The sequence below is a fragment of the Ixodes scapularis genome, unplaced genomic scaffold, assembly GCF_016920785.2.
Source record: "Ixodes scapularis isolate PalLabHiFi unplaced genomic scaffold, ASM1692078v2 PGA_scaffold2__306_contigs__length_199485367, whole genome shotgun sequence".
NCBI classification, from domain to species: Eukaryota; Metazoa; Arthropoda; class Arachnida; order Ixodida; family Ixodidae; genus Ixodes; species Ixodes scapularis.
In genome coordinates, this window is record NW_024609857.1 from 133,519,471 (window position 1) to 133,535,779 (window position 16,309).

General features: G+C 46.2%; 1 protein-coding gene across 1 annotated transcript in view; it reads left to right on the forward strand.

Annotated features, from left to right (window-relative positions):
- The window catches only part of LOC120836322 (SEC14-like protein 2), a 75,472-nt gene extending 60,622 nt beyond the window's left edge, over window positions 1-14,850 (forward strand). Inside the window, exons 11-12 of the mRNA XM_040218037.2 lie at window positions 13,514-13,814; window positions 14,053-14,850. Coding sequence (XP_040073971.1) covers window positions 13,514-13,814; window positions 14,053-14,171 — 420 coding nt within the window. The 3' untranslated portion in view covers window positions 14,172-14,850. The remainder of the gene's footprint in view (window positions 1-13,513; window positions 13,815-14,052) is intronic.
- The last annotated feature ends 1,459 nt before the right edge of the window (window positions 14,851-16,309 follow it).

Genomic DNA, 16,309 nt, shown 5'->3' on the forward strand with positions numbered 1-16,309 from the left:
TTCAGCTTGTGTCTAAGACAAGCACGGGAGCAATATCAATCGTGCTTAGCAGCACAGATGAACATGAGTGGTTAGGGACCTAGATAGATGGGATAACAGCATAACAGATGCGAAAACTTGAAACTTTGTGAGCCTTACCGCTCATTCACACTGGAAGCGGATCCGCGTTCGCAAAGCGGCTGCGAACGCGGTTGTATAAAGATCCAGTACAATTGCATGCGCACTTGACGTCATCGAGTGCGCGTGCAATTGCACTGGATCTTTATACAACTGCGTTCGCAACCGCTTTGCGAACGCGGATCCGCTTCCAGTGTGAATGAGCGGTGAATGAGAATCAAAAAGCAAGTACCCTATGTTTCTGAAGATAGTATCCTTGACATTTTCTGAGTGGATTTCAGTTGCTCAAAATGCAAACCAGCACTGCTTATCGCACAACCCACACGTGCTCGACATAGTAATTATATGTGCGAACCACGTGACGTGCGTAAGCAACGGACGTGGAGTTGCATGGAGGAATAGGGCAACAAATTTCGACTTTAACCTATTGTGCAACTCGATATCGAAGCAACAGACTACGATTAACGAAGTTATCGTATTTGAAGCGATAAGGAGGAGCAAGGTTAATGTATGCCGAGCAGATTTACCACTCGCGTAAGAGCTGCTGGCCGGCAAGGTTTCGGATCGGACAGTGTTTCAGTTCTATCAAATCACAATTTATCTTGCGGGAATGCAGTTCCGACTTCTAACAATGAAGTACTAAAAGGAATATTTTGCTCATTTGTTTTCAACTGGCTGACGTCCGGATCCCGGGCCGCAGAGCCTCAGGCAATCTGACGCTTAACGGCTCGACCTCAGCTCAGCCGACTTGCTTAACCGCTTATGGTTAAAGAATAACAATCCAGTCGCAGGAGGTGGTGTAGAGCTTAAAATCCCGAGTTTTTTTCGCGCGCTTCCTACTCGGGATACACAGGGAGAATAAACAGAACAAAGGATTACAAGGCCGGTCAGGCTAAACGCGCTCATTGTGGCCAATCAAGTCAATAAAACCGAAACCAAGACAAAATAAAAAAGCTTTTGGCGCACGTTTTGCCATTTGGCGCATAATGGCACGAGGTATTAACTGCGGCGCAGGATGGCGCAGACACATGCGTCTGGCGCAAAATGGCGCAGCCGTTCCACCCCTGCCAATCTCACAATTTGGGAGCTCCATCCTATCCACGTTTGAGCACAGCTGTGCACACGCTTTTGAGTCGAGCGAGTTAAAAATTAACAGAGTATTTTTATATGGCATGCATGTCTGTTTGCAAGTTCCACACTTTGTGCACCTGATTAACCCCCAAATGTGATCTAGCCATTTTTTTTACCCAAGTGCCTACCACTCAAGGAGCTCACTTGGCCACTTCGTCAGCGCATTCTGACTGCGCATTTTTTTTTTTTGTTGCCCGTTGAGAGGGAGATTCTTCTTTATAATTTTCTCTAAGAGATTGTTCTGATGTGTGCGAACGATGCATTTTGGTGTACCTGCATGCCATATAGGTACTCCAATTCACAAGTTGGTTTTGGAGCTGGCAAAGGCATAGGGTCAGATGCACGATTTTAAAAAGTGTTCTCTCTGCATGAGTGCTCATACAAACCAAGCTGTCCTCAAGTGCCTGTGCCGTTGCCTGTGCTAGAGTCAAATCGGTCACATGAACCATCCAACACACCAACTGACCAATAAAAAGTGATAAAAGGTTCACCCACAAATGCTGTCGCATTTAAATTGAAAACAGGACAAGCTGAAACAAGCAACCCATTAAAAAAAAAGTACCATGAAACTTTCATTACATCAGTTATTTTATATCTACTAGAAATAAATATGTGAAGCCAACCGCTTAAAATTAATTTACAGAGACTATAATCGGGTCTGCACAGATAAAGAGGAAAAAGCCAATCTTGTGGAAGGCCTTCTTAATAAATGTGGCCTTTGATCTAGTGAAGCTGTACATTTTAGGATAAAATAAATGTTAGACGCAGATTTTTCTTCATAAATTGTAGACAAATAGACATCCGACTGCGACTGTGGAGGGGAGGGGGACAGAGGCAGCAGCTGCAGCTTTCTTCTCCTAGCACCTCAACCAAGTCGCATTAATTTGGATTGTGGGGACCTGTACCTGCATGTCATGGCACAGAAATCTGGCGAGCACTGTGGATTTCCAAGCCAAAACATGCAGGCCACAAGACATTTTTCAAGGAATTGGGTGGCTAGCAGGACTAGTTGGCAGCGAAGCCACTGCCACCCACCGTGGGAAAAACCCTGGTTAGATGTGACCAATATTGTCCAAACAGTTTTCAGAAGGGTGCTGTCAGTCACATCAGGTTTGCTTTTATCTCAGACATGCTAGATTTTAAAAACTGAAGTATTTACTTGCCAGCAAAGAACATGTGCAGCCAACTCCACAAACTGACTTTTTCAAAGTTCTCAATCGTCAAAAACTGCTCCACGTTGTACAGTTTCAAATGTAGTTCCTGAAAAAAAAAAGACAAACACGAATGACAATCTATACAAATGAGAGTTGCTTAAATTGTAGCTGGCTATAAGTATGCAAGGTAATCTCGCAGTGCAATGGCCACAGGAGACTGCCAGAAATCAGCGGACCTGTGCTCTAAGAAATTCCTACAAACAAGACTAAAGAACCATGCAGTTCCCTTTAGTTAAAGGTTACATTATAATGTGTTAGAATATACAAGAAAGCAGATTTAAAATCTTCTTGCAGCAAGACCTTGTATGCATCCACATAAACTAAGCGAAAAATATGCATTTAGAGGGCCCTTGCAATATTTATCGCCTTGGTCAAGATACTTTATATACAAAAACTACCTAATTAAGCTAGTTAAGAAAAAGGTAACCTATAACAGTTATTCTTAAGAGGTAATTCCATTATTTTACCCGACTTTTTTATTAAAGAAATAAACAAGGAAAAGTAGGAACCGTCTATGCTCAGGTTTATTGCACAAAGTGCCTGTATCCGTGTTATTACATCTTATGTTAAAGCAGCGGTTGCTTTTGTAAATTTTCATCCAAAATCTTTACTTTACTGAAGGCAAGCGCATCTATTTCCATCGCTGAACAAGCTTTCAACTGGCACACTCGGTGGAATGGCTTGCACACACAAGGATTTGTTCCTGGTTAAGACCTTAACGATACACAAAGCCATTGCCGCTGAGGTTATCTTTCTCCACCACTGCGCCTCACAGTACGCACAACTCTTGGAGGGAGTTGAAAAAAAAAAATTCTCCTCGTTTATCTGTTGTCAGTGTTTTCTCTGTATTCATAATCCAAAATGCGTAATCTTTTTGGTCGTTGTCTATCCATGACAATCTAAATATAAGGTATGCATCAGATTATGCTCCTCAATGTAACTGTAATTAGAAAGATTAGAAAATTAACTACAAAAGAACATTGCTACTTTTTTTTTATCCAGAAAAGAATAATGTGATACAGAAGTTACTTCCAACAAACTTAGCGAGAAGTTACAGAAGTTACTTCCCACAAACAAGAAAACAATTGTTACATTAATATGTTACTTGCAACGTGTCACTACTTAATACTACCTGCGAATCAAACGTGGCAAATCATCGGCTACAAAAAGCCAGCAGCAGGTGACCTAGTAGGCTTGAATTTAGCTATAGTAACTAGATTCAAATGAATTTAGCATATTAGGTTTGAATCTAGCTATAGTCCATAGTAACACCAGTTGGGGCCAAAAGAATGTTACATGTGATGGACACTACTACATAACTTGTCGGAAAAGTGACACGAGCTAGATCAGCGTTGTCTCCCTCTCAGAGTCCTGTTCGATCTGTAATAACTCAGACCTTTTACTTACCATGAAAATACACCAGCGAAGTTGACTCCGTAACTAGAGTTGTTCAAATGGTTAAATCATCAAACGTTGCTCGACATTTCGAGATGCTAACCGTATCTTCTGAAAAACAAGACATACACAAGACTGTCAGAATACCAGTTTAAGCACGCGAGAGTAGCTTAAATCGCAGTTGGTACTGGACATGCAAAGTAACCCTGCAGTGCAAGTATGGGGAGGCTGCCAGAGATCAGCCAACTTGTGCCCTGAAAAACCTCTACAAAACAAGAATGAACCATGCTTTTCCATTGCGAAGGTAACTCATAACCTGCTAAAATATGCATTAGAAAAAGGCTTGATACATGCTCCAACTGGGGCTTTAGTGACACCATGTTAGATGTGGCTGATATTGCTACAACAGTTGTTGAAAAAGTGACATCAGCTACATCAGCGTTGCCTCCCTCTCAGGGACATGCTCAATATGTAAGAAATCAGACTTGTGACTTACCATAAAAAACACAAGCGAGGTTGACTCTGTAACTCGACTTGTTGAAATGGTTAAATCATCAAACATTTATCGACGTTTCGAGCTGCTACCTATTTTTTCTGAAAAACAAGACACACAAGACTGTCAGAATGCTAGTTTAGGCAAGTAAGAGTAGCTTAAATCACAGCTGGCACTAGACATGCAAAGTAACAGTGCAGTGCAAGCATGGCTGCAGGAGGCTGCCAGAGATCAGCCAACTTGTGCCCTGAAAAACCCTCTACAAAGCAAAAATGAACCATGTAGTTCCATTTTGAAGTTAACTCATAACCTGCTAAAATATGGAATAGAAAAAAGCTTGATACATACTCAAACTGGGGTTTTAGTGGCACCATGTTAGAAGCGGCTGATATTGCTACAACAGTTGTCGAAAAAGTGACATCAGCTACATCAGCATTGCCTCCCTCCCAGGGACATGCTCAATCTGTAAAAGCTCAGACTTGTGACTTACTATAGAAAAACAAAAGCGAAGTTGACTCCGTAATTCAACAAATGGTTAAATCATCAAACATTGCTCGATGTCTTGAGGTGCAAACTGTATTTTCTGAAAAACAAGACACAAGATTGTTCGACTATCAATTCAATCAAGTTAGAGCAGCTTAAATAGCAGTTGGCACTGGACATGATAAGTAGTCAAGCAGTACAAGCATAGCTGCAGGTGGCTGCCAAACCGGCCGACTTGTGCTTTGAGAAACCTGTATAAAACAAAAAGAAAAACCACGCAGCTTCACTTACTTCGAAGCTTAAAAGTTACTATTTAATAATAATACATTTAAATATTGAACGAATAATTATTTTGTGCGAGAGCAAGGGACAAAAAAGTTGCAAGGAGATAAGCTGCAAAATGGCAGGATGCTGGTTGCTGTAATTAAACAGATGCAGACTCCTGATAACACAGGATATGAATACCATATCATGTCAGCCACATCTGCCTTGACATTGTAGCACTCGCACTGCATGCATGCATCACCGGTTCACAGCAGCGTATCGCAGCAAATCATGCATTTGCTCTGGGGGCTCAAAAATTTTATAAATCAAACATCTTTGTTTACAATTATAGGATGACTTCCAGTTTTAAATGAACGAGTGGAAATAAGTTTTATTTGCATACAGTTTCCAGACTTCTGTGTGGGTTTTTGCGAGTCGTTTCAGTTGCTTGTTTAAGATGGTGTGTCCTGGAGCATTCTCAGATTGAAAATTGGTACAACTGCAGAACCGTCATATTCAATGAAAGTATAAACAAAATATGACATCATTCGCTTCGATATTTGGAAGTTTTGAATATTCCCAAAGCCCTTCCTTACACTTCTTAAAAGGTTGGCGTCAGCCACATTAGAGGTGTCTCCCTCTTAGAGACACGCTAGAAGTGCAGGAATTCAAATTTGCACTTACCATAAAAAAACATACAGATTCAAGGGATTTCTTTGGAGACTCATTTGAAGCCCTTCAGCAGCGCTAAAATCTTGCGATGGGCCGTCGTTCGCTTCACTGCTCCCATTTTCTTCAACCCCTTCTCCAGGTTGATTTGGAAGGTTAGTCTAAGAGGATATATTGCATCATCTAACATTAATGCCATGCTTGCTTCATGAATACTCAGCCTGGTGAAGGTAAAGCCATTTTTTTTTTCTATTATCAGGTCAGACTATGGTAGTGTTGGATCATGTTAAGCCTGAAAGACTGCTGAACAAATACACATTCTATACACCGACACGCTGTTTATACACAAGCCCGCGTTTGCCCACACCAGGTGTGGGCACTGCGCATGCGCAGAAACCAAATTAGCATGAAATGAAGTGTGCGCGCATGCGCAGTGCCATCGACAGCGCCGCCGCAGCTGCAAGACGTCAGTGCTGCGTGCTGGTCTATACAAGATAACCATGTTTCCCAGCCTTGAAAGTTACAGCCTAATGACAACCAGTGTTCACATGTTATCAATTCATTATAAAAATGCATCAGCGTAATTCTTTGTAAAATTAATACAGCTCAAATGTTTGAGCGAGTTGTGAAAAAGGGCATTACGGCACGATAAATGAAAGGGTGATATAGATTATGTCATTCTATGACATATCCTGTGGACTTGACACATTTTAAGATTCTCTCTCCGTTGAATAAACTCGAGACTGGCCAAAGCTTCCTTTAGATAGGTAAATTCAACACGCAAAAAGCTCCAAACAAGACGCATACCGCCTTCAGGAATGGCATAGGCTCTTTAAACATCAGTGACAAGGAGGCGTGCAATTGTTGTTGATGATGCCTCCTGAAAAAAATATGAGCTTGCATCTCAGACGATTTGAATCTGCAGGAACGGTGGCTAAGCTCTTTACAAACAGTCTGACTGCAGAGCCAAGATTAATGCATACAATTTTACAGTCCGTGGAACAGTGGTATCACGTGCCCTCCTGAGTGGCGCCATGCAAGTAATGAGTGGACGTATATTGCTTCAATATACACATAAAACATTATGAGCATAAAAATTAATATCAATACGATGGTCTTAGACCATGTGGTTGGGGGGGAATCAGCGTACGGTGACACAGGTGCATTGTGTGAAATGAGAAATTCGTCAGCTGCATTGTGATTGCTAACTAGTGAACGCGCATCACGCAATGGTGATACACCGGTAGGAATCAGTGCATCGAACGACGTTTCCTCGACAGATCGTTTCATCAACACCTCAAATTATTTTTTATTTATTTTTATTTTTTTTTTTTTTTTGGGGGGGGGGGGTTAATAACCTGCACGAGACTGTCGCCGCGAAGCGACCTGTGCGGGTCGGTTAGGTGGGTTAACATTTTTGTAATGTGCAGCCGCAGGCTGTCACCGCGAAGTGGTGTGAACGCAGGCGGGAGTGTGGGTTAACGCGCACTTCAATGATACACGCGTGGCGAAACGACCCTGCAGCGTGAAATTCGCGTAACGAGTGCCGATGAAACGTTCGTGTCGACGAAACGTGTCCATGAAAAGTTGTCCACGAAACGTACTTCCGCGAAACGAATTTCGACGAAACAATAGGGACCCCCCGGCGAAAAGAGCAGGCTACAGGCCGCGCGAACAACGTTGCGAAACTCGTAAAGCACACTCACGCACTCAGACAATGCGTTGTCATGTGCTTTACTGCAACACTCCTGCCAGCCAGCACGCGCGAACAGCCTCCCAATCGCTACGAACGACGAACCGCGCGTACCAGCGAGCTCGCGACATGACACAAGGTTCAAACGAGTACCGGACATGAGCTTTCAATTCTGAGAAGAACGTCAAACACGGACTGAGATAGCGGCGACCGTCATTGAACCCGAAAGCTTAAAGCGACGCAAATCCGTGATTTCGTTCCTTTCGAGGAAATAAGTGTCAAAAATACGAACGCATATATGACAGTCCCCAATCAATGTTAATAAAAAGAGCAGAACAAACTCACCGTTTTGATAACAACAAGGTAGTTTAACGTAGAACAGTCGCAACCGCAAAAATCACCAAGCGCCTTTACCCCTCGACAAAACAAGCGCGGTAGTAAAACAAGGAAAACAAGCGAGCGGAGATGGGTAGATGACAAGGAGGTTAGAAGTACTAGGAGGGGGCACGTTGCAATATTGGTGAAGCCTAGTCATAAAAAGTTTAAACGATTTTGTGCCCAGCGTGACCGCAGATCTCTCTGGCGATTGGTGCGCGTGACATGTCACGTGTGAGATGGATGGTTGATTGTAGAAGGACTCCTTGCATGCTTGCGCGCGCTCCGTCCGGTAGGTTTTATCAGATCGAGGGCTAGACTGTGGTGTATTCTAGTAGCCTATAGTAAGACGAAGGCTAGCTATGGTCACGTGATGTGGTCACGTTGGCATGGTAAGTGAGGAGAGTAAGGAGGAAAATGAGAAAGAGGCGAGGCGTCAAGGGAGCATGGCTTGTGGAGGCTACGCGGTCGACGTCATGCCCTCTCCTACCCTTCTATTCTCCATGGTAGATGAAGAGATAGCGGAAGTGTGATTGTACTAGACAAAAATCTCACTTCGAGCCTTTTCGACTAAGCGGTAACTAGCGCCACCTCGTTTCAGAACCTTTATTATAAGTTGTTTAACAGTGCAATAAATGATATTTTAAAGAGTGAGAACCGTTGTCTATTAGTCTAAACCAAATAAGACAATTTTCAGCTTGTTGCGAACAACTTTTTTTGTTGTTTACAGAATCGTAACTTTAGATTTACGGACAAGTCCACCGTATTTCAGATTACGGATGCTTCTCCGTAGCTTTTAATGAGAAGTCCTACGTTTTTTTACGGAACGTTTTTACCGTGTGCTTTCTTCTGTTTCCTTCTTTATTTTTGGCACAAGTTCGCCACATTAAACGTTTATTTATTTCTGTTCATTTCTTGTTTATTCGTCACCACCCGTGACAATATATAGCCACGACTGTCCGTACATCCATTCATCCAGGTCTCCTCAATCGGTTGACATGAGGTCCGTTTTTACGCACAGATTACGAGCACGTTTGCCCATCTTGCTGTATACGCGAAAACATATCGGATGGAAAGCAAGCTGCGCATACCGAAACATGCAAAAACCTTTTGATTGCAAAATGTGATTCCAGTTTAGTTACTGAACCAGTGACATATCATAATCGCTTTCACAGTGCAAAATTACGCCTATGTAGTGGCGAAGTGTTTTCTGCACTTTGTCATTTTCAATGACATGTCAGTCCGCTTAGGGTAATCGTCCGCACTCCAACCGTGTTCTTCGTTAATACTTTTTGAGAACCCTACACTACAAATATTGCCATACTTAGTTTCACCCTAAGTGAGAGCGGAGCCAGGGCTAACAGCCAAAAGGAAAAATTAAGGAGCACGAAAGGTGTAGCGTCATGACCTTTGACGTTTTTTTCGTACGTTACGTCTGGCTCATTCAATCAAATACAAAAAGGGCCGGGTGACCCTGATGTTTTGGTGTCAGTGTGGGCGTTTGTGTTTCCTCTAGGCTATGGCAACGCTCTGACTTAGGGTAAAGAGAAATATATTTGGAAGCTTTGTATATTGTGATCATCCGATAAGAAAGCAATCAATAAATGTGTGAGGCATGCGGGACATAGGACGGAGTTCTATGTTCTACGGGAAGTCCCTATACTTTGTTCGACCCTAAGTCCGAACGTAGCCACCACTACGAGCTGATGGGACCAATCACACAGCGTGAAAAAAGCAGCAACATTGTGACCATTGAGTTCCCGTACGGGTTTTATCATCGATAAACAAGTCAGGAACGGGGAATGTTATGTGACGCGCTTTCGAAACTGTTTGATTGGTTTAATCAGCTTGTAGCGTCGGAATCGTCCGGACGTAAGGTAGAACGAAGTATCGAATAATGTTTTCTTGGGTGCTAGATAATTTGAGATAGAAGAGACATTTAGCAAACCGTTACCGTACTACCGTTATCGTACTACCGTTACCGTGGGCCCAACTGCGCATGCGTGGCTCGTACCAGCGTCACGCGCCTGAAACGCGTTGTCGTGGTCACCTTACCGTTGGCCTTACTAGAGTGTACTAGAAGAGACAAGTGGGGCCACCGGGGTGCTATTTAGGTACCTCCGCATGTAGAAAAAACCGGCTAATCCAAGCCACTTAGGTCGTAGCGCCCGAGAGGGCACTACGAGCGAAGTGGTTTGGATTAGCCTTTTTTTTTTTTTTTTTTTAATGAAAAACTCGTTTCGTTCCAAGCCCAAGCTCGACCGGCACACTGGTCAGGGTCATAAAAACAATAGAACGGCGGACTATATTTTTATACAACCTAGACGTCAGTCGTCACGTACATAAAGTCACCGCGACCTGACTTGTTGTCACAACGCCATGCGACATCAGGACGACGCCTTGACGTCAACGGCGTCATCGACGTTGGCAACGCGCGTTACACGACATCAAGACTGCATTCTGACGTCATATTGCGTTGACAACGACGACGATGTCAACGTTGACGTTGATGATGACGACGACAACGTCACGGAACGTCAAGATGACGGCGTCCTTGTCAGTGCGACGTCATAAGGACGCCTGGTGTCAGTTCGTCGACGTCGGTGTCGACATGACGCAACTCGACTTCACGAAGACGTCCCGACAATTTTAGGAGGTCGACATTGACATTACACGCCGTCAAGGCTTCGTCGTGATGTTGACGTTCACGATGACGTCAGGACGACGTTAACGTGACGTCATAGCGATGTTTGACGTTGCGTGGGGCCTCGACGTCAACGTCGGAATCGACGACCACGTTCACGTCGTCCTCGATGTGGCGCGCGAAGTCCTGATCACGTTACAACGGCGACTTGATATCACGTAACGGCGTCGTCCTCAACGCAACGTGATGTCACGACCGCGTCACAACGGCGACTTGATGTCGCGTAACGGTGTCGTCCTCAACGCGACGTCACGACCGCGTTACAACGCCGACTTGATGTCGCCAAACGGCGTCGTCGTCGATGCAACGCGATGTCACGACGGCCTTACGACAGCATCTTGGCGTCCCGCAACGTCGTCGACGATGACGTCGCGGCGTCGTCGTGTCGTGGTGCTTTGACCTTACCTCTGACGTCAAAATAATAAAAAATACAATATAGACGCTTTGCAGCAGCTGTGCATGGACCCCGCCATACCTGACCTTCAGTTTTTGTTTCCTTTTATTCCGTTTATTTCACTTCATCATTACCATAGCAGGCCAGGTTATTGACAGATTATATTCAACTGTGTCCTTTTCTAAAGCATCGGCCTTTGTAGAGGATCGTCAACTACCGTTTCAGTTGCTCGGCATCTTGGTAAGACAAGAGAAGGTCAGCAATGGCGGCTGTAATTTGGCGCGTGTGTAAAGCGTCTATTAGCGCCGAGATTAAAGCCCCTCGATGTGTTTGCGTTTGTCTTGCAAGTAGCGTCAAATGCGCGAGTGCACGAGGCCCATGTCTCGAGCGGCCCTTGGAAGCAAATGGCGGCGCAGCACTGAAATGAGCGGGCCTTGGAAGCGAATGGCGGCGGAGCACCCGCTCATGGCACGTGTCTCGCGCGCTTCCACAACAATTGTTGGCGGTACCTGTAAAAAACGCTTTTATCAAGGGGCTTTAGCCGAGATGTTTCGGTTGCGACCTCTTATGGTTTCCATCCGTGACTTCACGACTGGGATTTGCCTCGCCGTGACGTCACCAGTTGTTATCCTGGCTACTTACCATCAGGTGCGACGACGAGTTCGGTGGTGTGTTTAAAAAGCACAGTGGAAGCTATAAAAGCCATCGCAATCCGAAACTAACACCGGCAAAGCTGACAATCTGACAATGCTCATATGCCCATGGTTTGGCCAATCATGGAAAGCTGACCGCAGCGACGCTTTTGGTCGCGCACATCGCTAATAGCCTTTAAGGGGCTATATTGCCCATATGATCTTGACCTGTGTCGTTGCTTTATCGCAGCGAAGGTGGCGCTGCTATCAAAGTGGCTTTAGAGTGCCTTCATACACTCGCGCGCTTTTGCTTGAGTGGTGACATCTCAGCCATTTTTCCGCCCAATCGTTTTTTATGTATTTTGAAATGCGCGCAATCTGGTGTCACTCAGCTCGAGCTCGTAGCTTTGGCTAAGGTATAGACGCCATTTTACCGCCCAAGTCACGCACCGAGTGCGCGAGAGCGTCACGCGCTGGCACATTCAGGGCAACAATGGATGTCTTCACCCTGAGACAGACAGACATGTAGGCACCCTAAGTGGCTTGGTTCTAGGGTGCCTTCATGTGCGCTTTGCTTAGGGTGGAGACATCTGGCCATTTTGTCTCACACTTTTATTTTACTTTTTGTTCAGAAGCGCGTGAAAGAACGTGTCCCTGCACGCGCTCGTGGCGCTGACTGTGCTCCGGCGACATTTTGTTTTCGTCGATTTCTTTGTATTTTACCCGTGAGCGCGTGCTATCGGCATCGGGTACTACAAAGGGTGGCATCACCCTAAACAGAAGGACATTGAGGCACACTACTTGGTTCCACCCCGTGGTTCCACCTGGTCGCTTTCCACATTTTGAGGTGCAACTGCTCGTACCTTCTAGTACACTCTACCCTGGGTTCTGCAGAAGGAGCTTTCGCTCCACGTGCTCCGAGCTGGTGTGCGCCCAGTGACTTTAGCGTGCGCTAGCCCACTCGGCCACCGATCCCCCTTGCTGACGGTGAGCTTCAACAGTTCGTTTGCAACGTGCATTCCGCACCATCAAGATTGTTCGTCGTAGAAGGCTATTAATATGAGCTGGTTCTCAGCATGCGTTTTTAAAAGCGTCTTTCGATATGAAATACCCGTTATTTTGTGCGCCATAAAGTGGGAGCAAGGCGCGTTATTATAATAGTCATTAAACGCATATATTCAAGACGAAATTACTTTTAAAAGTAATCTGCCTCAGAACAAAACACTTCTCTTTATTTTGACAACATGGATTGAGGGACTCCTGTTGGGTAAAGTTGTGTCCACCCGCTGCTAGTGGCCACAAAATACGGTGAGCTCGTGTAACTAGGGCATTTCACTCGTGCAGGAAGCCTAGCTGACTTCATTTTTCATTTCATTTTAGCGGCGAGCACGGTACCGGTGCACTCCACTCTGGGGCAGCTTTTCATGACATATCAGAAGAAATAAAGAGGGCACACGAGTAAATTTGTTCGGTGCCCAGGGTTTGCGAGCTCAAGTACGCCCACAGCTTTGACAGCATTGTCAAGAAACGCTATCCCTGAGTATCAGGAGCCAGGTTATGCCGATCCTTAGTTGTATCATTATCCCACGTTATTGGTCCACCATTTGTATAAATTTATTGACTGCCGCCAACCTTTGTGAACAGTCGAGCTCCGGTACCGCGGTAGGAATCACCGGCATGCTGAAATCAAATTTTTCAGGATTTGAATGCTACGCGGTGACGCATGCGCAGTCTGGCCCACGGTAACAGTAGTACGTTAAAGGTCTGCTAAAAGTCCCTATTGCGAATAAAACCCGACGTTCAGTTAAATACTCTTAACACAACTATGAAAAAAATAGCTTAAAGGTAATATAACTTACCTCTGGGAAACAACATCGGTGATGCTTGATAGCACCCCTGATGGGCGTACAAGGGACACGGAGGAGAGAGCTCAGGGGCATTGCCCGCAGGTCCGCCCCGGGGGAGAGGTGCCATGCGATCTTTACGCGGTGCACAGTCCGGGCCTGTGGACCGAGCCCGGCGCCAAGCAGTGTAGCCTTACCCGGGGAGCCGTCCTTGAGGTACCCGTGACCGTGGAGCGAGCAGGCGCAGTCCTGGACTGGTGTTTCCAGAGCAAGTCGAACGACCTGTGCTTCGGACTGTCTTTCCGGAGCGGCGGTCAGTCGAGCAGCGAAGTGCTGCCCTTGAGGAAGGTCAACTGCACCATGTTTCCCGAGAGCGGCCAGCTCGAGTGCCAGGAGCCAGGAACATGTAAGCTACCTTCTGTTTCCCCGCTGCAGTGTGGATCCGCATCACAACGCTGCGGGGCTTTCGTGCTTCAGCCCGGACTTCCGTTCTTTTAAGCGTCTGAAAGTGCACACGAAATCACTGTTTCTTTCGAATTCTTGTCGCCGTTGTCGCAGATGACTGCCGTGCTCTAAACAAAAATCTGAAAAAAACAGCTCTCATAATTTACTGACCCCCCTAACAACTCTTTTTTTTTTTTCAGACATCCTCAAGTTCGACAACAGTTCTAGCTGGTTCACCAATAAGGAGTTCTGCTACACTGTCAGTGTCAACGACCAGAAAGACAAACTCAATAGCGGGTCTGCGGAGATCCAGTGTTGATTGGTTGCGGATGTCCACTGTGCGGGAATGCGGCCCAACGCCCCCTAAACTCTGTTTCCTCTTACGATGAAGCCTAGCGGACGCTGCGAGCTATCCCAGCCAATCCAGCTCTGTGAAGCCTTCACTAAAGTCACGTGACATTAAGACAGCACTGGATTGGCTCCGATGGCTTGTAGTCTCCGCTGCGGTTCATCGTAAGGTGAAAAGGAATTCAAGCACAAGGCCTTTGCACTGTGTACCCTCCAGATAATCAACGGATCATCACCTGCCCGGACACAGCTAAGTATTGGACCTCACAGTCAAGGTGTGAGATATTGGCCGCGCCGGCCGTTATCGAACACTAGCGAGACGTCATGGGGAGTGTAAGTAGGCCTTGTGAGTACCTAGGTAGTGTTGAGCGGAACCGGATGGGAACTGCCCGATTTTGCGTGACCGGGTCAGGGGAGAGACAAGGCTCAAGTCAACCAGAGATGACCACTGCGCCTTGTGGTTATGTGCAACGCAATTGCCCTGGGTCTGCGAGCGGGGTGAAGTCAATGGTCGTAACGAGGACTGCTACAGTAAGATATGCATGCGAAGCTAGTTTTACAGGGATTCGCTTCCGACTAGAAACATAAGTAATTCCAGATTATGCTTCTACCCAGTGATTGGTGCGTATTAAAATATATAATATCAAGAACGTTTTTGATGCCTTTTTTTAGTCAAATTTACTGGTGTATTTCTTATTCAAGAGTTTTAGCATATCGCGATTTTGTAGAACTATACTTGAAACGGGAACTTGCCGGTGCCACTCTGAGGCGTGCTTTGGAAAGAGCTTACAAATTTACTTTTCATTTAAAAAAAAAAAATCGTGTAAATTTACTTGTACTCCAAACGATAGACGGGGCGTCAAATGCCCGTTTGCAGTTCTTGATGCCCCTTTCGTTGATGGTATCAACAAAGATTGCTAATGAAATCAACAACATGCAAGCTAACGCTTTTAAGGCACTTTAGACGGCCCTGGAAGAATGGTTTTTCATCGCATCACGCTGCAATTTACTTCAGGGGTGCAAGCAAGTGGTGGAAGTTTACAGTGAAAAAGTGAAAGCCGTTTACAACTTCCTGTAACGCCGAATTGGAGCGCAGCTCTTGAGGAGGAGGAGTGGAGGGTATATTCCTCCTCCTCCCTCGCGATCATGCCTGCTAGTCCTCCTCCCCTCCTGCTCCCCCTCCCTCTCCTTTACCACCTCCTCGTCCTTCAAGCTCCTCCCCTCCCCTCGCCTCCGCCTCCTCGTCTCTCCTCCCCCCCCTCCTCCGCCTTCGTACTGCTTTCCTCCTCGCCGCTGAAGTCATGTGACCCCCTCCCCCCGAGGTCACGTGACCCCCCCGAACCATACTAGACAATGAGGGGAGGAGGAGGAGGGGGAGGAGGAGGAGGAGGAGGGGGAGGGGCGACGCCGACGCCAACGCCGACGCCGACGCCGCACAGGCTGGAAACGGGTCATGTGACCCCCTCCCCCCGAGGTCACGTGACCCGCCCGGACCATGCTACACAATGAGGGGAGGAGGAGAAGGAGGGGGAGGAAGAGGAGGAGGAGGTGAAGGAGGAGGAGAGGGAGGGGCGCGGTTACGCCGACGCCGACGCCGACGCCGACGGCGACGCCGCTCAGACTGGAAACGGGCCCCTAAGAGCTGCGCTCTAAAAACAAACAAACACAGGAACAAACTTACCTCAATAAAAAAAAAAAAAAAACTCTTCTGGCCAATCTACGGCGCCGCTTCGCAGACGATACACGTGTAGAAAGAAGTGCTGCCTACAGATGGCGTGCTCCGCGAACGCCGGCCGATTCGGGTTCTCTTGCCACATCGTCTGCTAAGAACAGGTATCGCTCGATAATGAATAGGATGATCCTGCGACTGTTCCTTTCGTAACCAGCTAGCTTGGATATTCGTTCCCTAATCAGCATTAAAAGATAAAAAAATCTTTACCCATTGCTGTCACTTATCTTGTGCCACAACGACCCAAGTCTTGCCTTCGTCCTCGGCACACACTTCATACTCGGGTCAGTGCCCTGCCAAGCTGTTGCTGACGCGGCTGAGCTGCGATATCGGAGTTTCTTTCACATATTCCGCTTACTCCGCTTGTGAGCCCATTCCCC